General features: G+C 30.0%; 1 protein-coding gene across 1 annotated transcript in view; it reads left to right on the plus strand.

The window, feature by feature from the left end:
* LOC145252587 (uncharacterized) overlaps window positions 1–20,872 on the plus strand; it is a 198,985-nt gene that overhangs the window by 92,787 nt on the left and 85,326 nt on the right. The window contains exons 15-17 of the mRNA XM_080112251.1: window positions 2,682–2,804; window positions 5,931–6,053; window positions 13,865–13,987. Coding sequence (XP_079968377.1) covers window positions 2,682–2,804; window positions 5,931–6,053; window positions 13,865–13,987 — 369 coding nt within the window. The remainder of the gene's footprint in view (window positions 1–2,681; window positions 2,805–5,930; window positions 6,054–13,864; window positions 13,988–20,872) is intronic.

The raw sequence follows: 20,872 nt of genomic DNA on the forward strand, positions 1-20,872 counted from the left end.
TGAAACGGATACTACACTCAGAAATTCATGTTGAAGCAATGGTTGCCCAATCTCTAAACGTATTAATGTTTTTATGTATTACTTTCGAAAAGTTGCTGAAACAGTTTATGATTTAAACATTACTTTATTTCAAGTATATTTTAAGCATGGGTTACGGGATATGAAGTCAGTCCTGGAAATTACTCAAATTTAAACATTACTTTATTTCATGTATATTTTTAACTGTGGGGTGGGGGATATTAAATCAGTCCCGAAAATGGGTGAAACCGTTTACGCATTACACATTACTTTATTTAATGTATATTTTTAACATTGAGGTGGGAAATATGAAGTTGGTTCCGGAAATGGCTGCAACAATTTACGTTTTGGACATTACTTTATTTAATGTATATTTTTAACAGTAAGATGGGAGATAAGAAGTCGGTCCCGGAAATGTCTGAAATAGTTTACGATTTATACATTACTTTATTTCGTGTATATCTTCAACAGTGGGTTAGGGATTATAAGTCAGTTCCAGAAATGGCTGAAACAGTTTACTATTTAGACAGTACATTATTTCCTGTATATTTTTAGCAGTGGGTTGGGGATATAAAGTCAGTTCCAGAAATGGCTGAAACAGTTTAAAATTAAAACATTACTTTATTTAATGTATATTTTCAACAGTGGGGTGGCGGATATGAAGTCAGTCCCGGGATTGAATGAGATGTGCGAATATATACTATCAGAAAGCGTCACCCAGCATTGAATGAGATAGGTTGGTATTTTGCTACTATATAGTAGCAAAATACCCAGCGTCGCCCGGGATCGAATGAGATAGGTGAAATATATATATATATTAGCAGAATATGCGGCGTCACCCGGGATTGGATAAGATAGGTGAAACATATATACTATGAGAATACCCAGAATTGATTGATTTGTTTGTAATGAAATAATCAGCCCAGGCAATATATCAAAGTTATTATTTAAGCAAGGGGGAAGCGACATAGTGGGTTAAAGTTATGAAAATTATTGTCGAAATTAGTAACATATCCAAGAATTATGAAAAATGATGAAATGTGAGTTACTTGATTGGTGTGTTTGTAATGATATAATAAGCCCAGACAATATATCAAATATATTATATAAGTAGGAGGGAGAGGCATAATGTGGGTTTTTAATTATAAAATTTATTGTCGAAATTAGTAACATATCCAGTATTATGAACAACGATTAAATGTGAGTTAATCGATTGTGTGTTTATAATAAAATAATCAGCCCATGAAATATATCAAAGTAATTATGTTAGTAAGAGAGGGTGATAAGGATGGTTTAAATTATGAAAAATAATTGTTGAAATTAGTAACATATCCAAGAATTATGAAAAATGTAATATGTTAGTTAATGCATTAGTGTGTTTGCAATGAAATAATCAGACCAGACAATATATCAAAGTTATTATTTTAGTAAATGGGGCGATGATGTGGGTTAAAATTATGAAAAATGATTGTCGAAAGTAACATATCCAAGAATTATGAAAAATGATTAAATGTGATTTCATGCATTAGTGTGTTTGTAATAAAATAATTAGCCCAGACAATATTTCAAAGTTATTATTTTATTAAGGAGGGGGCGATAATGTGGGTATAAATTATGAAAAGTGATTGTCGAAATTAGTAGCATACCCAAGAATTATGAAAAATGATGAAATGGAGGTTAATTGATTAGTGTTTGTAATGAAATAATCAGCCCAGCAAATGTATCAAAGTTATTATTTTAGTAAGGTTGGGCGACAACGTGGGTTTAAATTATAAAAAAATATGGTCGAAATTAGTAACATATCCAAGAATTACGAAAAATGATGAAATGTGAGTTGATTGATGTGTGTGTTTGTAATGAAATAATCAGCCTAGGCAATATATCAAAGTTATTATTTTAGTAAGATGTGCGATATGGTGAGTTTAAATAATGAAAAATTATTGTCAAAGTTAGTACCATATCCAAGAATTATTAAAAATGATGAAATGTGAGTTAATTGATTATTGTGTTTTTTTTTATAAAATAATCAGCCAATACAATATATCAAATTTAATATTTTAGTAAAGGGAGGGGCGATAATGTCGGTTGAAATTATGAAAAATTATTGTCGAACATAATAACATACTCAATAATTATGAAAAATGATAAAATGTGAGTTAATTGACTGGTGTGTTTGTAATGAAATAATCAGCCTAGGAAATATATCAAAGTTATTATTTTAGTAAGGGAGCGATACAGTTTTAATAAAAAAGTAGAATATTATGATTGTGCCTTCATTCATGCTGAACAGAACGCTCACAGCATGCCCAGCAACACTATATTACATATGAAAAATGCCGCTGTGGAATTTCCGCAGGTCCCGGTAGTTATTATTATTATTATTATTTATTTATTTATTTATTTACTCACTAGTAATCACACAGGCCATAATCAAAGATTTCTCTTCGAGAACAACTTTTGATGTTCTCTGGAGTCTGAGTGACAACAAATCTTACTGGTTGCATATATTTATTACTTGTTGTTGTTGTTGTTGTGTGTGTGTGTGTGTGTGTGTGTGTGTGTGTGTGTGTGTGTGTGTGTGTGTGTGTGTGTGTGTGTGTTTGATTATTTCAAATAGTTCATATTTCATAACGTTTCATTTTTTTTTTTTTTGTTTTTGGCAGACATCAATGAATGCTTGGCTGATAACGGCGGCTGTGATCAGATTTGCCAGAACCAGATCGGCGGCAGCATCTGTTCATGTCGTTTAGGCTACAGACTCCAGGCGGACAACCGCACCTGTAGAGGTAAGCAAGTTTGAGTGCTTTTGTAGATAATTGATCTTTTAAATCATCGCATTTCAGGTGAAAACATTATTACGTATTAACGTGTCACGTAGAAGTTTGTATAATTTTTTAAAATTACGAAAAACGATACAGTAGAAAAATAATTACAGGTAAAAATAAAATGTATCGAGCTTCATAGAGTTTTATCGTATGTCTTAATGTTGAAGAGTTCTGAAGATCGAGGGGAGGTCACTGCAACTGAACATTTTAAGTAAATAATTTTTATTCCGGCATTTTTAAACACAAACATCGAAACGGGATTGTGGATGATTTCTTTATTTTTTTTCTTTCTTTCTTTCTTTGTTTCTTTTTTTTTTATTAAATATACATCTAGCACATCGGTTACTGGATCAGTTTTCGTAATTTTGGGAATTTATACCAACTTCGACATGACACGTAATTATGCAATAACGTTTTCACCAGAAATGTGGTAGTTTAAAACATCATTAATCTACACAAGCACCCAATTATTACTCATTATTGCCAACCATTTTTATATATCGAAAGTCAATATAAGAATGACTAAGGATGATCTGCAGCATTTTATTTTATCCAGTGTTTTGTGAGGAGTAATAGGGTCTGCTATGATAGGAGCCAGATTTTGAGGGCATCGAAGCAGCCTTAGTGAAGATCTTGGTAGCAAGATGTTTGTCCACATTTACATTTAAATGTTTACATGTCTGTACGGTCAGGAAACAAGGAGTAGGGATGAAATTCCAAAGCCAATGGCTCGAAGAAGGAAACTATCACAGTAAGAAAATATTCCGGTATATATTGAATTCTACAGTGAAGGGGAGGGATTTTGCGGCTAGTCGAGTTGGTCGAAAGTTTTTACGTTGAGGAGGTATGGGCGCAGTGAGGTTGCGGAGACCCATTCCATGGAAGTGCTTGTAAAATAGGCACGGCGATGCAACTCTGCAGCGATGTGACAGGGGCTAGTGCTTGGCAGATAGTGCGCGATCTGTTATGTTAGAAATTATTTTTATTCAGTATTTCTTGTATAATAACAATGAATGTTGATTATGGCCGATATATAATCGCCTTCTCAGAAAAAGGGAATAGTTGCACGGGGACAAGTTTAAAATAAAGACCACCATGTCGCTATTTACTAAAAACAAGGATAAAAATGGTTGAAATTCCTGCAACTATTCCCGAGTGGAAGAAGCAGGCCGATTATCAAGAATATATCCTTTACAATGAGGTGTTGCCATTTAAGTCTATCTGTAAGTTGGTGGCCTATTTTTGTTATATATGAATAGGGTCACTGCTGACTCCTGAGATCGAACTCGAATATCCAGGTAATAGAACAGATGACCACTACTTCCTATTAAGTAGACATAACGTGTTATTGTATGTTCAGTGCGGGATTTGATTACTGTCTAAGTTGGGTTATTAAAATCGCTTGCCACCTGTTCCAAGATAATTCAGGAGTGTCTGGTTGTAACAGCAGCAGTTGCATGACACATGCAAATGACTGAGTTAGAGCGCGAAGTGACGTCACAGCGGAGGAACAGAAAAGCAGAGAAAAAAATGGCATACGTGAACGTAAAGCTACAGGAACACACGTGGGTAGAAAGCATGTGCCAGCGTGAGATAGACATGTGGCTCGTGGCAGCGGAGACTTTTAAGCCCGCATCGAGACAGTATGGTTTTGTTAACTACATAACAGACGAGATAAACTAAGAGACATTTAAAACAAGACACAACGCGTTGTTTTGGAAGTACCATGAATAAATGCCTTTAATTTCAACGGAAAATACTGAGTCGATTTTCGTTCCTTTTTTTTATCTTTTGCGACTGTCTCAGATACAACGTGTGGGTCCGAGTGTTAAAATATAACGATACCGTTGAAGAAAATTAACGACTAAGTTACATAGCACTACTGCATAGAAAATGCATTAACAAATGATTATTTCCATCATATATTATAGTTTAATTGCATTATGTTATAAAATAATTAATGGTTATGGTCACTGGATGAACTGAAAGAATTTCAGGTTGAGAAAGGAGATAAGAATAGCTCAAAAAAGACAATTCGTAATGTAAGTCTTTCGTTTGATTTTCTACGCACTGTTTTCTATCTTCGATAAGTAGTGTATCAAGTTTTTCTGATATTCCAAGCGCGATTACCTCCTTTTCAAATTAAATCTATAGCTATAGTGAATTGAAAGACTTTCAAGTGGGAAACGAAATAGAAATAGACAGAAAGAAACATAATATACGTAATATAATAATTTTATTTTATTTTTATACTTAGGTTTTTTTTATCTTAAATCAGTCATGTGTTATGCGATGTTAAATTTTTCTGATATTCCGAGTTTAATTGCCTTCTTTTCATACTCAGTCCATGTCCGATCTACCTGTATCGTAGTAAATTGTAAGAATTTCTGAGCGAGAAACGATATGATAATAGATATAAAGAGACAGTATGTAATTTAATAATTTTAGTTTATTTTTATACATGTTGTTTTTATGTTCAATCAATAGTGGGTTATACGATAATGTACAGGTTTTTTTATGATATTTCGAGTTTAATTACCTCCTTTTCAAAACGTCCATATTGGACCTACCAGTGTCGTGCATTGGCTAGCCAACATTCGCCACGTCTCAAATTACATCGCCATAGCCGTTAAAACCTCAACCCTATTTATACGGTCCTGGATATGACCTTAAACTATATCCGGTGGTGAGGCCCCAGCTTACGGGCTTTGGGGAGTGTAGAGCCACCCTTTAATTACCATTACTCCCAGGTCTACTCTGACCAGGAGTGGTAGTACCTGTTCGGGTCCCAACTATGGGTTGAATAGAAACCGACTTGAAAACAACAAATATGTTCTATAAAAAAAAATCTCATCAAAATATTTGGATTCGGCATTAAATAACCCGAAAAGGGTTGATATGCCGTAAAACAAAAAAAAACAACCAACCTATTTATACACTACGCACAATGCTTTAAAGAAACTACAACGCTCTCTTACAGTACTGGATATTCTCTACATGCTTTACATTGAGAGCATTATGCTCGCGTAACTTTAAAATGTTGTTTCAAGATGATATTCTTATTCTTATTACCAATCTTTATTTCAGATGTGAACGAATGTGCTTACAAGAATGGTGGTTGTTCGTATAAATGTCTCAACACGGTCGGGTCATTCAAGTGCTCATGTAAGAAAGGGTTCTATCTTCTCGAAGACAAAAAGACTTGTTCAGGTAAGTGGATATGTCTACTACAATACTAAATATAAGTCCATCAAAGTTTTATATATATATATATATATATATATATATATATATATATATATATATATATATAGAGAGAGAGAGAGAGAGAGAGAGAGAGAGAGAGAGAGAGAGAGAAATAAAAAGGAACAAACCGTATTATGTGTTCATCAACGTTTCGTCTTTATTTCGAGACTTCCTCTGGATGAAATAAAGACGAAACGTTGATGAACACATAATACGGTTCGTCCCTTTTTATTTCTTTATTTTATCGGAATACTATTTCCATATTTCTCATCATATATATATATATATATATATATATATATATATATATAATTCGTATTCCAGTCTGTTTGTTTGTTCACAATTTGATTAATATATACAAAAGGTTCATTACTTTAATGTTTCATTCATTCCTATATATAGTATGATTCGTGTAAAATAGACGATTGAGAGATGACGTCATTTGTATATTACATTAAGGAAAATCGATTTATTAAATAGCGGTGTGCTAGTTATTGTTTATAGTGAGAGAATTGTTTTAAGTGGTCTATTTAAGTTTATTATTTAAATTTGATTTATATTGATAACATATTTAATTTTATTTATTTTTACCAACATCGATTTTTTTCTATAAAACAGTTTGAGTTATTTCAGTTTTGAGTTATTTCCCTTTCTTCTTTTTGTTTTCTTTTTCGGCGGATAATCAAACTAAAAATAATTCACACAAAATTTCAAGCATTATTTTTGGAATCAGTTCAAATAAAATAATTTCCGTGATTTCGCAATCCAGTAGATTTTTATTTTAAAATAAACAATCCAATTCAACTACGATTCTTTATTTAAAACAAAAGCTATAAAAAAAACTTTCATTTACGTTTTTTTACCAGTTTTTTTCTTCACATTTTTTGACATCGTAACTGCTAATTTTATTTCTTTTAATAACCCAATAAGTCATAACTCATCATTTTTATAACGTAAAAACGTGTATTTCAGTTTATACAAATTCTATTTTAGTATTTTTGAAATCGAATTATTTACGGTTTGTTTTCGTTGCAACAAACCGTAATAACAAATCTTTCTAGACTGAGGGAGTATAAAAGAAATCCACTTAAACTGGAATATAGTGATAAAAAGGTACTCAATATCCGAAGAATAGATTCTCTTCGTATCCCTTCTGGTGGAGAGTTTGTCACGTACTTCTATTTTTTCGGGGGGGGCGGGTTACATTTTCGTGTTTTCATTCGTTCTTTTATTTTTAATATTTTTGTTGGGGTACTAATCGAGTTGACATATAATAATAAAAAACTGGTCAATATTCTTAGTATAGCAGGTGTGGCCAAACCGAACTTCATGTCAACCCTGGCAACGCTGGGTATCCATGCTAGTATATATATATATATATATATATATATATATATATATATGTATTGGATACTGGTACAACTTTTGAATCAGACGAAATTCAATAGCCAATCAGAATGTCGAATCATAGCCAATAGCCAATTAGAATGCTTGAGAAGCAGACGACAAATTTCCCTGTAAATTGAATAACTTTGGTAGGCAGTAAACTACTAAATTGAACTAGACCAAAAACAAAGTTATAGAAAGCTGGAAGTTAAATCTATCTATCAGAGAGGCGGTAGCACTCTCTATATAGGGATGGCCCGTACATGCCTATATACGCCTACAAAACAATACTATCCAAATCTCAACTAAAATCAACTTATAAGTTTCAAAAAGCACATATTCTTACAGAGAAGCGTCTTACGAATCCAGCGAGTGTCAGAACGTCGGTTAAAATGTCAAAAGAGAGCAAAAAAAAAAGGGTACAAAAATAGCCAATTGTTCTTCTTTCTTCTTCTGCTTTCTTCTTTCTTTTGAGACGATGTATCTCGGTGTACGAACGGTCTCTGACAACAGTTCAAGCATCAATCGACTGCCCTTTACACGGAGAAGTGCAGTGACCCATCGCTTTTTAGCTAACTCCATAATTAAATAAGATTACGTGTAATAACAAGTTTTAAACACTATATACCCAATGTAGACAGACCACTTCGAACACGGAACTTCTCTCAAAAGGGACAGCTCCAAATAATACACCGGATGCTCACAGACGTTCCAGTTTGCCAGTGGCCTATATTTCTTGGACGCTGAATATTTGAGGTGAACGTTAAGGTTTTTTCTTTAAACAGTAACCCACCAGCGTTAATGAAACCACGAAATCTTTATCTCAGTTGATCAAAATTGTTATAAGAGTAACCTATCAGCAAGTACGACGTCAAAAAACAATGTTATAAAAACAAATAATTCCTCAGATTTTGGACTGTAAAATATGTACAAAATGTCAATGCTGTGACCAGGATTCGAACCTAGGTTAGCACGGCCACAACGTGGGGTCCTAACCTCTAGACGATCACGGCTAACACTGACGTCTGTCGCTCTTGGCAGAAAGACACATGACTACTGTCAAACTATTGAAAAATAAGGAGGAAACTTGAAATTCTCACGCATGCGCAAAAATACACTATAGCAACCATTGTTAAATGCAGCTGAATCTCTTCGCTCGCTAAGAAAAGTAGATCAGACCAGTTCTTCTAAGAACTCACCAAACGCCAAAGAAAATAAGTTAAATTAACCGCAAAAGAAACTGCAAGAAAGTCATCTTCTAAGAACTCACTGGAAGCTGCCCAAAAAGAATCAAAATCCAAGCCCTAGCCACAAAAATAACTAGATATTGTGGCTACTATACACAATCTACTAATAAAAACAAGTAAGTTTTCTAAAATAAACTACAATAAATTAATCAAGTAACCTCACACTGTCACTGATTAGGACTTCATATAAAGATAACAGCTACACTATTGGTGTATATACCGTTCCACACTTTAACTATTGGTGACGGGGCAGTATCTCAATTCTATGAGAGTTGTCTTGCTATAAGATAAGTGATATTATAGTAAGATACACATAAGTGTTATATGTTTACATTTAATAAAAAAATGCCAAAGTCAGCACGTAGTAAAAAAGCTCAGAGAAATATAGACTATGAAAAAAACAAAGTCAAGGTATTATCTGAGCAAAAAGAATACTATCAGAAAAATGCTGAAATAATAAAAATTAAGTATCATGCAAATCCTGAGGCAAAGAAGGCTGCCTCACGTGCTGACTCAAAAGCACGGTATAACAGGGATCCCGAGGGGAAAAAACTGCCTCACGTGCTCTTTATAACAAAGAACCAGAAAAAAAGAAGGCTGCCTCACGTGCTGACTCAAAAGCACGGTATAACAGGGATTCTGAGGAGAAAAAAACTGCCTCACGTGCTCTTTATAACAAGAACCAGAAGAAAAGAAGGCTGCCTCACGTGCTCTTTATAACAAAGAACCAGAAAAAAGAAGGCTGCCTCACGTGCTCTTTATAACAAAGAACCAGAAAAAAAGAAGGCTGCCTCACGTGCTGACTCAAAAGCACGGTATAACAGGGATTCCGAGGGGAAAAAGCTGCCTCACGTGCTCTTTATAACAAAGAATCAGAAAAAAGAAGGCTGCCTCACGTGCTGACTCAAAAGCACGGTATAACAGGGATTCCGAGGGGGAAAAAGCTGCCTCACGTGCTCTTTATAACAAAGAACCAGAAAAAAAGAAGGCTGCCTCACGTGCTGACTCAAAAGCACGGTATAACAGGGATTCCGAGGGGAAAAAAGCTGCCTCACGTGCTCTTTATAACAAAGAATCAGAAAAAAAGAAGGCTGCCTCACGTGCTGACTCAAAAGCACGGTATAACAGGGATTCCGAGGGGGAAAAAGCTGCCTCACGTGCTCTTTATAACAAAGAACCAGAAAAAAAGAAGACTGCCTCACGTGCTGACTCAAAAGCACGGTATAACAGGGATCCCAAGGGGAAAAAAGCTGCCTCATGCACAAACTATTATAAATATAAATATCAAAAACTGCCAAATCTTTGCCAAAATGCCAAAGAATGAACCAAGCAAAATTTAATAGTGAAGGTATGAACATTTTAGAACTTTATAATACTCTAACTGTTTTATCAGAGAGGCGGTAGCACTCTTTATGTAATATAGAACCGATGGAGGACCAAGAGGCAACTCCTAAAGCCCAAAACCCAAAGACCTAAAACCCAGCAGGAAGCGACCTGCTACTAATGGAGGCGGCAATGAGCCGCCTCCTAAAAAAGACAATACTATCATGAATGTAAGTTTAAAAATAAGACTGTAAGTAAAAATACTAATTAACAAGAATAAAAAAGCATTGGAAATGCAAAAGGATATAGGGATGGTATGCCAAAAAGTATACAAACAAGATAGCTATGAATGGCTAGGCACATGGAAATAGAATTGCATCCAAAGTATAGCCCTATAGCTTTTTACAACCGTAATGATGGCACGGAATGAAGATTGGAGAAAAGCTATAGGGCTATACTTTGGATGCAATTCTATTTCCATGTGCCTAGCCATTCATAGCTATCTTGTTTGTATACTTTTTGGCATACCATCCCTATATCCTTTTGCATTTCCAATGCTTTTTTATTCTTGTATTCCTATGAGTGTGTGTGTATGTGTATTGATATTCATATTAAAAACCTTTTTCTCTATTTATTTAAAAAGAAAATACAACTTTGTTATATATGGTTCGTGGAATTGCATTCATTTTCAAAAGATCTAGCTAATTTGCATATTCTTTTAAACAATTATATATATATATATATATATATATATATATATATATATATATATATATATATATATACTTCATTTACTCACATAAAATTAATATACGAAAGTATAGATTTATGCGTAAACTTTAAGTATTTACTTCAAAAGTGCTCAATACGTAGGTAGAGCTAGTTAGTAATTTATAAAATATATATGGCGATTAAGCTACACTGAATATTCGGCGTTTCATCCGCTCTAGGATTCGTCAGGCTTGTATATATATATATATATATATATATATATATATATATATATATATATATGCGTGGCGTAATGTTTTAGTTCTTAGCTTTGCAGTAAATATGCCTTCATAGTACAGTTATTAACGTCAAAAGAAAAAGTAAATCGTAAGCTAAACGTTTTGCTTTTGATTCTCGGTGGCGGCGCTCGAGTCATTTTTTTTACTTTTTAAATCAGTACTATATATCTTGGGTTCAATATAATCTATATATCTATAAAAGTGAAAGTGTCTGTCACTGTGTGTCTGTCTGTGTATATTTCTTTACACAATAACTCTGTCAATTTTCAGTCTACAGACTCGAAATTTGATATACAGGGAAAACGAGTTTAAACAAAAAAATATACAAAATACTGTTAAAAAGTCGCTCAATATATCTTACCGTGACATAGGCGGATATATTGGGGTGTTTCTAACAGTATTTTGTATAATTTGTTTGTTTTAACTCATTTTCCCAAACTTAGCGAGTTCAATAGCGAGCATGGCGACATTTTTCTTTTTAAAATATATCGAAAAACATTGTATGATTTTCGGAGCGATTACACGCAGGTAGGTAAAAGAGTAACTTATCTTGCCTTTGATAACATTTATTTGGTATGTATTTGATTTTTTTACTACTTTTTCGAATCTATGTGTATAATAATACAAACCCCTAAAAACATATCCAGTTAGGTAGAAGAGTAACTTATCTTGCCTTTGTAACATTTACTTGTTATATATTTGTTTTTTGACAACTTTTTCGAATCTATGTGTGCGGTAATACAAACCCAAAATTTAATTTAACTTGAAAATAATATTTAAAATACACATGCGTACACTGCACAAGCACCCTTATTATTATCATAATAATAATAGTAATAATAATAAAAAAAACTGGTGTAGATGATATCGACTGGCGCCACACCAACTAGTTGTGAAGGGTCAGGGAGGATGGAAAGACCGAGGTGGGAGAGTACTAACCAAATCTCCACTGGAAGTGTGCAGTTCAAATCTGGTACCTTGGGGAGGCATTTTGTCACCCAAACCCCAGGAAAAACCAATGGCCGATGCCAACGAGAAATCAGTGACAACGGCTGTTGCTATAACATGCAATCATCTGCACAAGTGGTCCAGAGGTGGAAAACACTGGAAATCTGGGGAGACTTGTTGTCACTTGGTCTCCAGGGAACACCACAGGTTACTGCCAGTGAGCGATCACTGATGATGGCCTGTGAGACAACTAATACGCTACACATTTTGATGAAAAACATGGGGGAAAAATGGACATAGAAGAACAGAAAACCAAAACTTTAAATATAATTTCTATATTTAAATATTTCAACATATAATCTTGTGGGCAAAATCCAGCTTCCCAATAAGGGGCACTCTGGATAGGAACAAAAATAATCTCAGTCATGAAAGATTTCTCCTCCACCGACCGAGGACAGAAAAGGTAAAGTGTAGCATCAAAACAGATACTACACTGTGATCTTGTTCCGAAGGCTAAAAACTGTTTGTTTAATGTTTCTTTAATTGTTTTGTTTCCTAAATTCATAATTTAGTTTTATGAGTATTAAATTGTATATTGCTTTAAAATTACTTAATTTTACATAGATAATATTTATATTTTATATTGAATAAAGTTCAGTTTAAGTATTAATAAAACTGTGTTCCTTTTTCTTTTTAAAAATGATTTATTGCTCTTTTTTAAATGGCCCTCATATAGTACTGACAGTCTGATAAATCTTACCTACATTGCCTGCAGATATTTTTCAGTTAACAGGCCTTCTTCTTACTCTCGGTGGCCGTAATTTTACAGTCAGGCAATGCCGGGTGACCTGCTAGATAAAGTCATAATTAAAATAGATATGTATATATATGCAAATAATACGTAGTGATCTATAGTGTGAAGATTGTACATCTACAAACAAGAATATGTTCAAGGCTCCCAAAATTCATACTAGAATTGTCCAAAAGGACCAGTGGCGCAGTGGATAAAGTACTTGGTCTTCTACCCGACCATAACTGATGAAACAAGAGCATGCTACACGTGGATTAAGTAAAGGGGTTAATCTGAAATCCCACGTATATTCCCTCGTTCGACAAGGTACACCTTAAAAAGCCGGAGGTTATACCGATCGAAATGCTGTGAGAATAACACTCAGTAGTTCAAATGATGCAAATAACCAATCCTTATCTTAAAAATTCAGAAACACTTAAATTGGTGTATTTATTTATTTATTTTTTTAATTTATTTTTTTTTATGGACTGTTATCCTTATCTTTGTAGTTGTTGTTGTTTCAGCTAACTCATCGTCTGGCTTTCTTTGTGCGATTAACCGTGGCGGGATAGGAATGCGGAATCTTCTAACTGTATCCCCAGTAATTACTGCCTTCCATAGTTGTCGTTGTTGTAGCCTCACCACATTTTAGTCAACTAATCCTCTAGTCTGCTTTTGGGTAAGATTGAAACCGCTATCTTCAGACGCTGCTCACCTGGAACTATACCGACTCAACGCCTCTACCCATGGCGCAGTAGGTAGAGGCATTGCGGTTAATCACCTGACGAAGGTCAGCGGATGAGTTGGCCGAAACGTGGTGAAACAGCAGCAACTATGAAGATGAGGATAACAGTCCGCAAACAAAAATGAATATACAAATAATGAAGTCTTATCTCGAAAAAATCTTCCAAAAACTAAAAATAATAAAATAATAAACAATACGTAAATTGGTGTTTTATTGGAAAGATAATCTTTCTTATTATTCTAATGTGTTTGGCTAATTCAAATTATTGATAATTTCTAACTTATTTTTTCTTTTCTTCTTTTTGTAACGAAACTTTCTTCCGGCAGACATCAACGAATGTTTGGCTAGTAATGGCGGCTGCGAGCAGATCTGCCGGAACCAAATTGGCGGTAAAATTTGCTTATGTCGTCTAGGTTTCGCCCTCCGGCCGGACAATCGTACCTGTGCAGGTAAGCAGATCTTCCCATCGGTGCTAACCATTTAAGCTCAACCCTCTACAAGTATTTAAATTTTATATTATTCATCAACTATACATTTTTTTATTCTTGCTATGACACAATACAACACAACAGAACACATCACAACATAACAACATAACAAAACACAACACAACACAACAAATACAATTCCAAATCTAAATGCAACATAATTAACAATATTTCAGCCACATCTCTATTTTCCAGGGATATCTATAGTTAACCCTAAAGATTTGATTCTCTTTCAAATATAACATATATTTTATGATATATATGACGATATTATTATTTTTTTTAATTTGTTTATTTTGTTCTAGCTGGGTATGAGGCATCTTGCCGACTGCCAGGCATTCATCCGCTATCCTATAAATTCCAACCGAGAGATCTTTTTTAAGATTCTATCTGCCCCTTTAAAGTGAAATTGTTTGTATCTGTCTTGCACTTGTTTCACCGGATATATTTGCCAGGTATCAGGTTTAAATCTTTTAAAATAATTCTGTTTAAATATATTTTATTTACAAAAGATGTTTAGTAATAAATTAAAGAAAAAACGATTTGGTTACTAATGGGTTAATAAAATAGTTTTCAAAAATTAAAGAAGAAAAGATTTGGTTACTAATGGGTTAAAATAGTTTTCAAAAATTAAAGAAAAAAAGATTTGGTTACTAATGGGTTAAAATAGTTTTCAAAAATAAAAGAAAAAAAGATTTGGTTGCTAATGGGTTAAAATAGTTTTCAAAAATTAAAGAAAAGAAGATTTGGTTACTAATGGGTTAAAATAGTTTTCAAAAATTAAAGAAAAGAAGATTTGGTTGCTAATGGGTTAAAATAGTTTTCAAAAATTAAAGAAAAAAAGATTTGGTTACTAATGGGTTAAAATAGTTTTCAAAAATTAAAGAAAAGAAGATTTGGTTACTAATGGGTTAAAATAGTTTTCAAAAATTAAAGAAAAAAAGATTTGGTTACTAATGGGTTAAAATAGTTTTCAAAAATTAAAGAAAAAAAGATTTGGTTGCTAATGGGTTAAAATAGTTTTCAAAAATTAAAGAAAAGAAGATTTGGTTGCTAATGGGTTAAAATAGTTTTCAAAAATTACAGAAAAAAAGATTTGGTTACTAATGGGTTAATAAAATAGTTTTCAAAAATTAAAGAAAAAAGATTTGGTTACTAATGGGTTAAAATAGTTTTCAAAAATTAAAGAAAAAAGATTTGGTTACTAATGGGTTAAAATAGTTTTCAAAAATTACAGAAAAAAAGATTTGGTTGCTAATGGGTTAATAAAATAGTTTTCAAAAATTTAAGAAAAAAGATTTGGTTACTAATAGGTTAAAATAGTTTTACAAAATGTAAAGAAAAAAGATTTGGTTACTAATGGGATAAAATAGTTTTCAAAAATTACAGAAAAAAAGATTTGGTTGCTAATGGGTTAAAATAGTTTTCAAAAATTACAGAAAAAAAAGATTTGGTTACTAATAGGTTAAAATAGTTTTCAAAAATTACAGAAAAAAAGATTTGGTTGCTAATGGGTTAAAATAGTTTTCAAAAATTACAGAAAAAAAGATTTGGTTACTAATGGGTTAATAAAATAGTTTTCAAAAATTAAAGAAAAAAAGATTTGGTTACAAATGGGTTAAAATAGTTTTCAAAAATTAAAGAAAAAAGATTTGGTTACTAATGGGTTAAAATAGTTTTCAAAAATTACAGAAAAAAAGATTTGGTTGCTAATGGGTTAATAAAATAGTTTTCAAAAATTTAAGAAAAAAGATTTGGTTACTAATAGGTTAAAATAGTTTTACAAAATGTAAAGAAAAAAGATTTGGTTACTAATGGGTTAAAATAGTTTTCAAAAATTACAGAAAAAAAGATTTGGTTGCTAATGGGTTAAAATAGTTTTCAAAAATTACAGAAAAAAAAGATTTGGTTACTAATAGGTTAAAATAGTTTTCAAAAATTACAGAAAAAAAGATTTGGTTGCTAATGGGTTAAAATAGTTTTCAAAAATTACAGAAAAAAGATTTTGTTACTAATGGGTTAAAATAGTTTTCAAAAATTAAAGAAAAAAGATTTGGTTACTAATGGGTTAAAATAGTTTTCAAAAATTAAAGAAGAAAAGATTTGGTTACTAATGGGTTAAAATAGTTTTCAAAAATTAAAGAAAAAAGATTTGGTTACTAATGGGTTAAAATAGTTTTCAAAAATTAAAGAAAAAAAGATTTGGTTACTAATGGGTTAAAATAGTTTTCAAAAATTAAAGAAAAAAAGATTTGGTTACTAATGGGTTAAAATAGTTTTCAAAAATTAAAGAAAAAAAGATTTGGTTAATAATGGGTTAAAATAGTTTTCAAAAATTAAAGAAAAAAAGATTTGGTTACTAATGGGTTAAAATAGTTTTCAAAAATTAAAGAAAAAAAGATTTGGTTGCTAATGGGTTAAAATAGTTTTCAAAAATTAAAGAAAAAAGATTTGGTTACTAATGGGTTAAAATAGTTTTCAAAAATTACAGAAAAAAAGATTTGGTTGCTAATGGGTTAAAATAGTTTTCAAAAATTTAAGAAAAAAGATTTGGTTACTAATAGGTTAAAATAGTTTTACAAAATTTAAAGAAAAAAGATTTGGTTACTAATGGGTTAAAATAGTTTTCAAAAATTACAGAAAAAAAGATTTGGTTACTAATGGGTTAAAATAGTTTTAAAAAATTAAAGAAAAAAAAGATTTGGTTACTAATAGGTTAAAATAGTTTTCAAAAATTACAGAAAAAAAGATTTGGTTACTAATGGGTAAAAATAGTTTTCAAAAATTACAGAAAAAAGATTTTGTTACTAATGGGTTAAAATAGTTTTCAAAAATTAAAGAAAAAAGATTTGGTTACTAATGGGTTAAAATAGTTTTCAAAAATTACAGAAAAAAAGATTTGGTTACTAATGGGTTAAAATAGTTTTACAAAATTAAAGAAAAAAAAGATTTGGTTACTAATAGGTTAAAATAGTTTTCAAAAATTACAGAAAAAAAGATTTGGTTGCTAATGGGTTAAAATAGTTTTCAAAAATTACAGAAAAAAGATTTTGTTACTAATGGGTTAAAATAGTTTTCAAAAATTAAAGAAATAAGATTTGGTTACTAATGGGTTAAAATAGTTTTCAAAAATTAAAGAAAAAAAGATTTGGTTACTAATGGGTTAAAATAGTTTTCAAAAATTAAAGAAAAAAAGATTTGGTTAATAATCGGTTAATAAAATAGTTTTCAAAAATTAAAGAAAAAGAAGATTTGGTTACTAATGGGTTAAAATAGTTTTCAAAAATTAAAGAAAAAAGATTTGGTTACTAATGGGTTAAAATAGTTTTCAAAAATTAAAGAAAAAAGATTTGGTTACTAATGGGTTAAAATAGTTTTCAAAAATTAAAGAAAAAAGATTTGGTTACTAATGGGTTAAAATTGTTTTCAAAAATTAAAGAAAAAAGATTTGGTTACTAATGGGTTAAAATAGTTTTCAAAAATTAAAGAAAAAAGATTTGGTTACTAATGGGTTAAAATAGTTTTCAAAAATTAAAGAAAAAAGATTTGGTTACTAATGGGTTAAAATAGTTTTCAAAAATTAAAGAAAAAAAGATTTGGTTACTAATGGGTTAAAATAGTTTTCAAAAATTAAAGAAAAAAAGATTTGGTTACTAATGGGTTAAAATAGTTTTCAAAAATTAAAGAAAAAAGATTTGGTTACTAATGAGTTAAAATAGTTTTCAAAAATTAAAGAAAAAAAGATTTGGTTGCTAATGGGTTAAAATAGTTTTCAAAAATTAAAGAAAAAAGATTTGGTTACTAATGGGTTAAAATAGTTTTCAAAAATTACAGAAAAAAAGATTTGGTTGCTAATGGGTTAAAATAGTTTTCAAAAATTAAAGAAAAAAGATTTGGTTACTAATGGGTTAAAATAGTTTTCAAAAATTACAGAAAAAAAGATTTGGTTGCTAATGGGTTAAAATAGTTTTCAAAAATTACAGAAAAAAAGATTTGGTTACTAATGGGTTAAAATAGTTTTCAAAAATTAAAGAAAAAAAGATTTGGTTGCTAATGGGTTAAAATAGTTTTCAAAAATTAAAGAAAAAAGATTTGGTTACTAATGGGTTAAAATAGTTTTCAAAAATTAAAGAAAAAAAGATTTGGTTGCTAATGGGTTAAAATAGTTTTCAAAAATTTAAGAAAAAAGATTTGGTTACTAATAGGTTAAAATAGTTTTACAAAATTTAAAGAAAATAGATTTGGTTACTAATGGGTTAAAATAGTTTTCAAAAATTACAGAAAAAAAGATTTGGTTACTAATGGGTTAAAATAGTTTTACAAAATTAAAGAAAAAAAAGATTTGGTTACTAATAGGTTAAAATAGTTTTCAAAAATTACAGAAAAAAGATTTGGTTGCTAATGGGTTAAAATAGTTTTCAAAAATTACAGAAAAAAGATTTTGTTACTAATGGGTTAAAATAGTTTTCAAAAATTACAGAAAAAAAGATTTGGTTACTAATGGGTTAAAATAGTTTTCAAAAATTACAGAAAAAAAGATTTGGTTGCTAATGGGTTAAAATAGTTTTCAAAAATTTAAGAAAAAAGATTTGGTTACTAATAGGTTAAAATAGTTTTACAAAATTTAAAGAAAAAAGATTTGGTTACTAATAGGTTAAAATAGTTTTCAAAAATTACAGAAAAAAAGATTTGGTTGCTAATGGGTTAAAATAGTTTTCAAAAATTAAAGAAAAAAAAGATTTGGTTACTAATAGGTTAAAATAGTTTTCAAAAATTACAGAAAAAAAGATTTGGTTGCTAATGGGTTAAAATAGTTTTCAAAAATTACAGAAAAAAGATTTTGTTACTAATGGGTTAAAATAGTTTTCAAAAATTAAAGAAAAAAGATTTGGTTACTAATGGGTTAAAATAGTTTTCAAAAATTAAAGAAAAAAAGATTTGGTTACTAATGGGTTAAAATAGTTTTCAAAAATTAAAGAAAAAAAGATTTGGTTGCTAATGGGTTAAAATAGTTTTCAAAAATTAAAGAAAAAAAGATTTTGTTACTAATGGGTTAAAATAGTTTTTAAAAATTAAAGAAAAAAAGATTTGGTTACTAATGGGTTAAAATAGTTTTCAAAAATTAAAGAAAAAAAGATTTGGTTACTAATGGGTTAAAATAGTTTTCAAAAATTAAAGAAAAAAAGATTTGGTTGCTAATGGGTTAAAATAGTTTTCAAAAATTAAAGAAGAAAAGATTTGGTTACTAATGGGTTAAAATAGTTTTCAAAAATTAAAGAAAAAAAGATTTGGTTACTAATGGGTTAAAATAGTTTTCAAAAATTAAAGAAAAAAAGATTTTGTTACTAATGGGTTAAAATAGTTTTCAAAAATTAAAGAAAAAAAGATTTGGTTGCTAATGGGTTAAAATAGTTTTCAAAAATTAAAGAAAAAAAGATTTGGTTACTAATGAGTTAAAATAGTTTTCAAAAATTAAAGAAAAAAAGATTTGGTTGCTAATGGGTTAAAATAGTTTTCAAAAATTAAAGAAGAAAAGATTTGGTTACTAATGGGTTAAAATTGTTTTCAAAAATTAAAGAAAAAAAGATTTGGTTACTAATGGGTTAAAATAGTTTTCAAAAATTAAAGAAAAAAGATTTGGTTACTAATGAGTTAAAATAGTTTTCAAAAATAAAAGAAAAAAAGATTTGGTTACTAATGGGTTAAAATAGTTTTCAAAAATTAAAGAAGAAAAGATTTGGTTACTAATGGGTTAAAATAGTTTTCAAAAATTAAAGAAAAAAGATTTGGTTACTAATGGGTTAAAATAGTTTTCAAAAATTACAGAAAAAAAGATTTGGTTGCTAATGGGTTAAAATAGTTTTCAAAAATTAAAGAAAAAAGATTTGGTTACTAATGGGTTAAAATAGTTTTCAAAAATTACAGAAAAAAAGATTTGGTTGCTAATGGGTTAAAATAGTTTTCAAAAATTAAAGAAAAAAAGATTTGGTTACTAATGGGTTAAAATAGTTTTCAAAAATTACAGAAAAAAAGATTTGGTTGCTAATGGGTTAAAATAGTTTTCAAAAATTACAGAAAAAAAGATTTGGTTACTAATGGGTTAAAATAGTTTTCAAAAATTAAAGAAAAAAAGATTTGGTTGCTAATGGGTTAAAATAGTTTTCAAAAATTAAAGAAAAAAGATTTGGTTACTAATGGGTTAAAATAGTTTTCAAAAATTAAAGAAAAAAAGATTTGGTTGCTAATGGGTTAAAATAGTTTTCAAAAATTTAAGAAAAAAGATTTGGTTACTAATAGGTTAAAATAGTTTTACAAAATTTAAAGAAAAAAGATTTGGTTACTAATGGGTTAAAATAGTTTTCAAAAATTACAGAAAAAAAGATTTGGTTACTAATGGGTTAAAATAGTTTTACAAAATTAAAGAAAAAAAAGATTTGGTTACTAATAGGTTAAAATAGTTTTCAAAAATTACAGAAAAAAAGATTTGGTTGCTAATGGGTTAAAATAGTTTTCAAAAATTACAGAAAAAAGATTTTGTTACTAATGGGTTAAAATAGTTTTCAAAAATTACAGAAAAAAAGATTTGGTTACTAATGGGTTAAAATAGTTTTCAAAAATTACAGAAAAAAAGATTTGGTTGCTAATGGGTTAAAATAGTTTTCAAAAATTTAAGAAAAAAGATTTGGTTACTAATAGGTTAAAATAGTTTTACAAAATTTAAAGAAAAAAGATTTGGTTACTAATAGGTTAAAATAGTTTTCAAAAATTACAGAAAAAAAGATTTGGTTGCTAATGGGTTAAAATAGTTTTAAAAAATTAAAGAAAAAAAAGATTTGGTTACTAATA

Source organism: Euprymna scolopes, chromosome 29, assembly GCF_053919585.1.
Source record: "Euprymna scolopes isolate OS-2025 chromosome 29, ASM5391958v1, whole genome shotgun sequence".
NCBI classification, from domain to species: Eukaryota; Metazoa; Mollusca; class Cephalopoda; order Sepiida; family Sepiolidae; genus Euprymna; species Euprymna scolopes.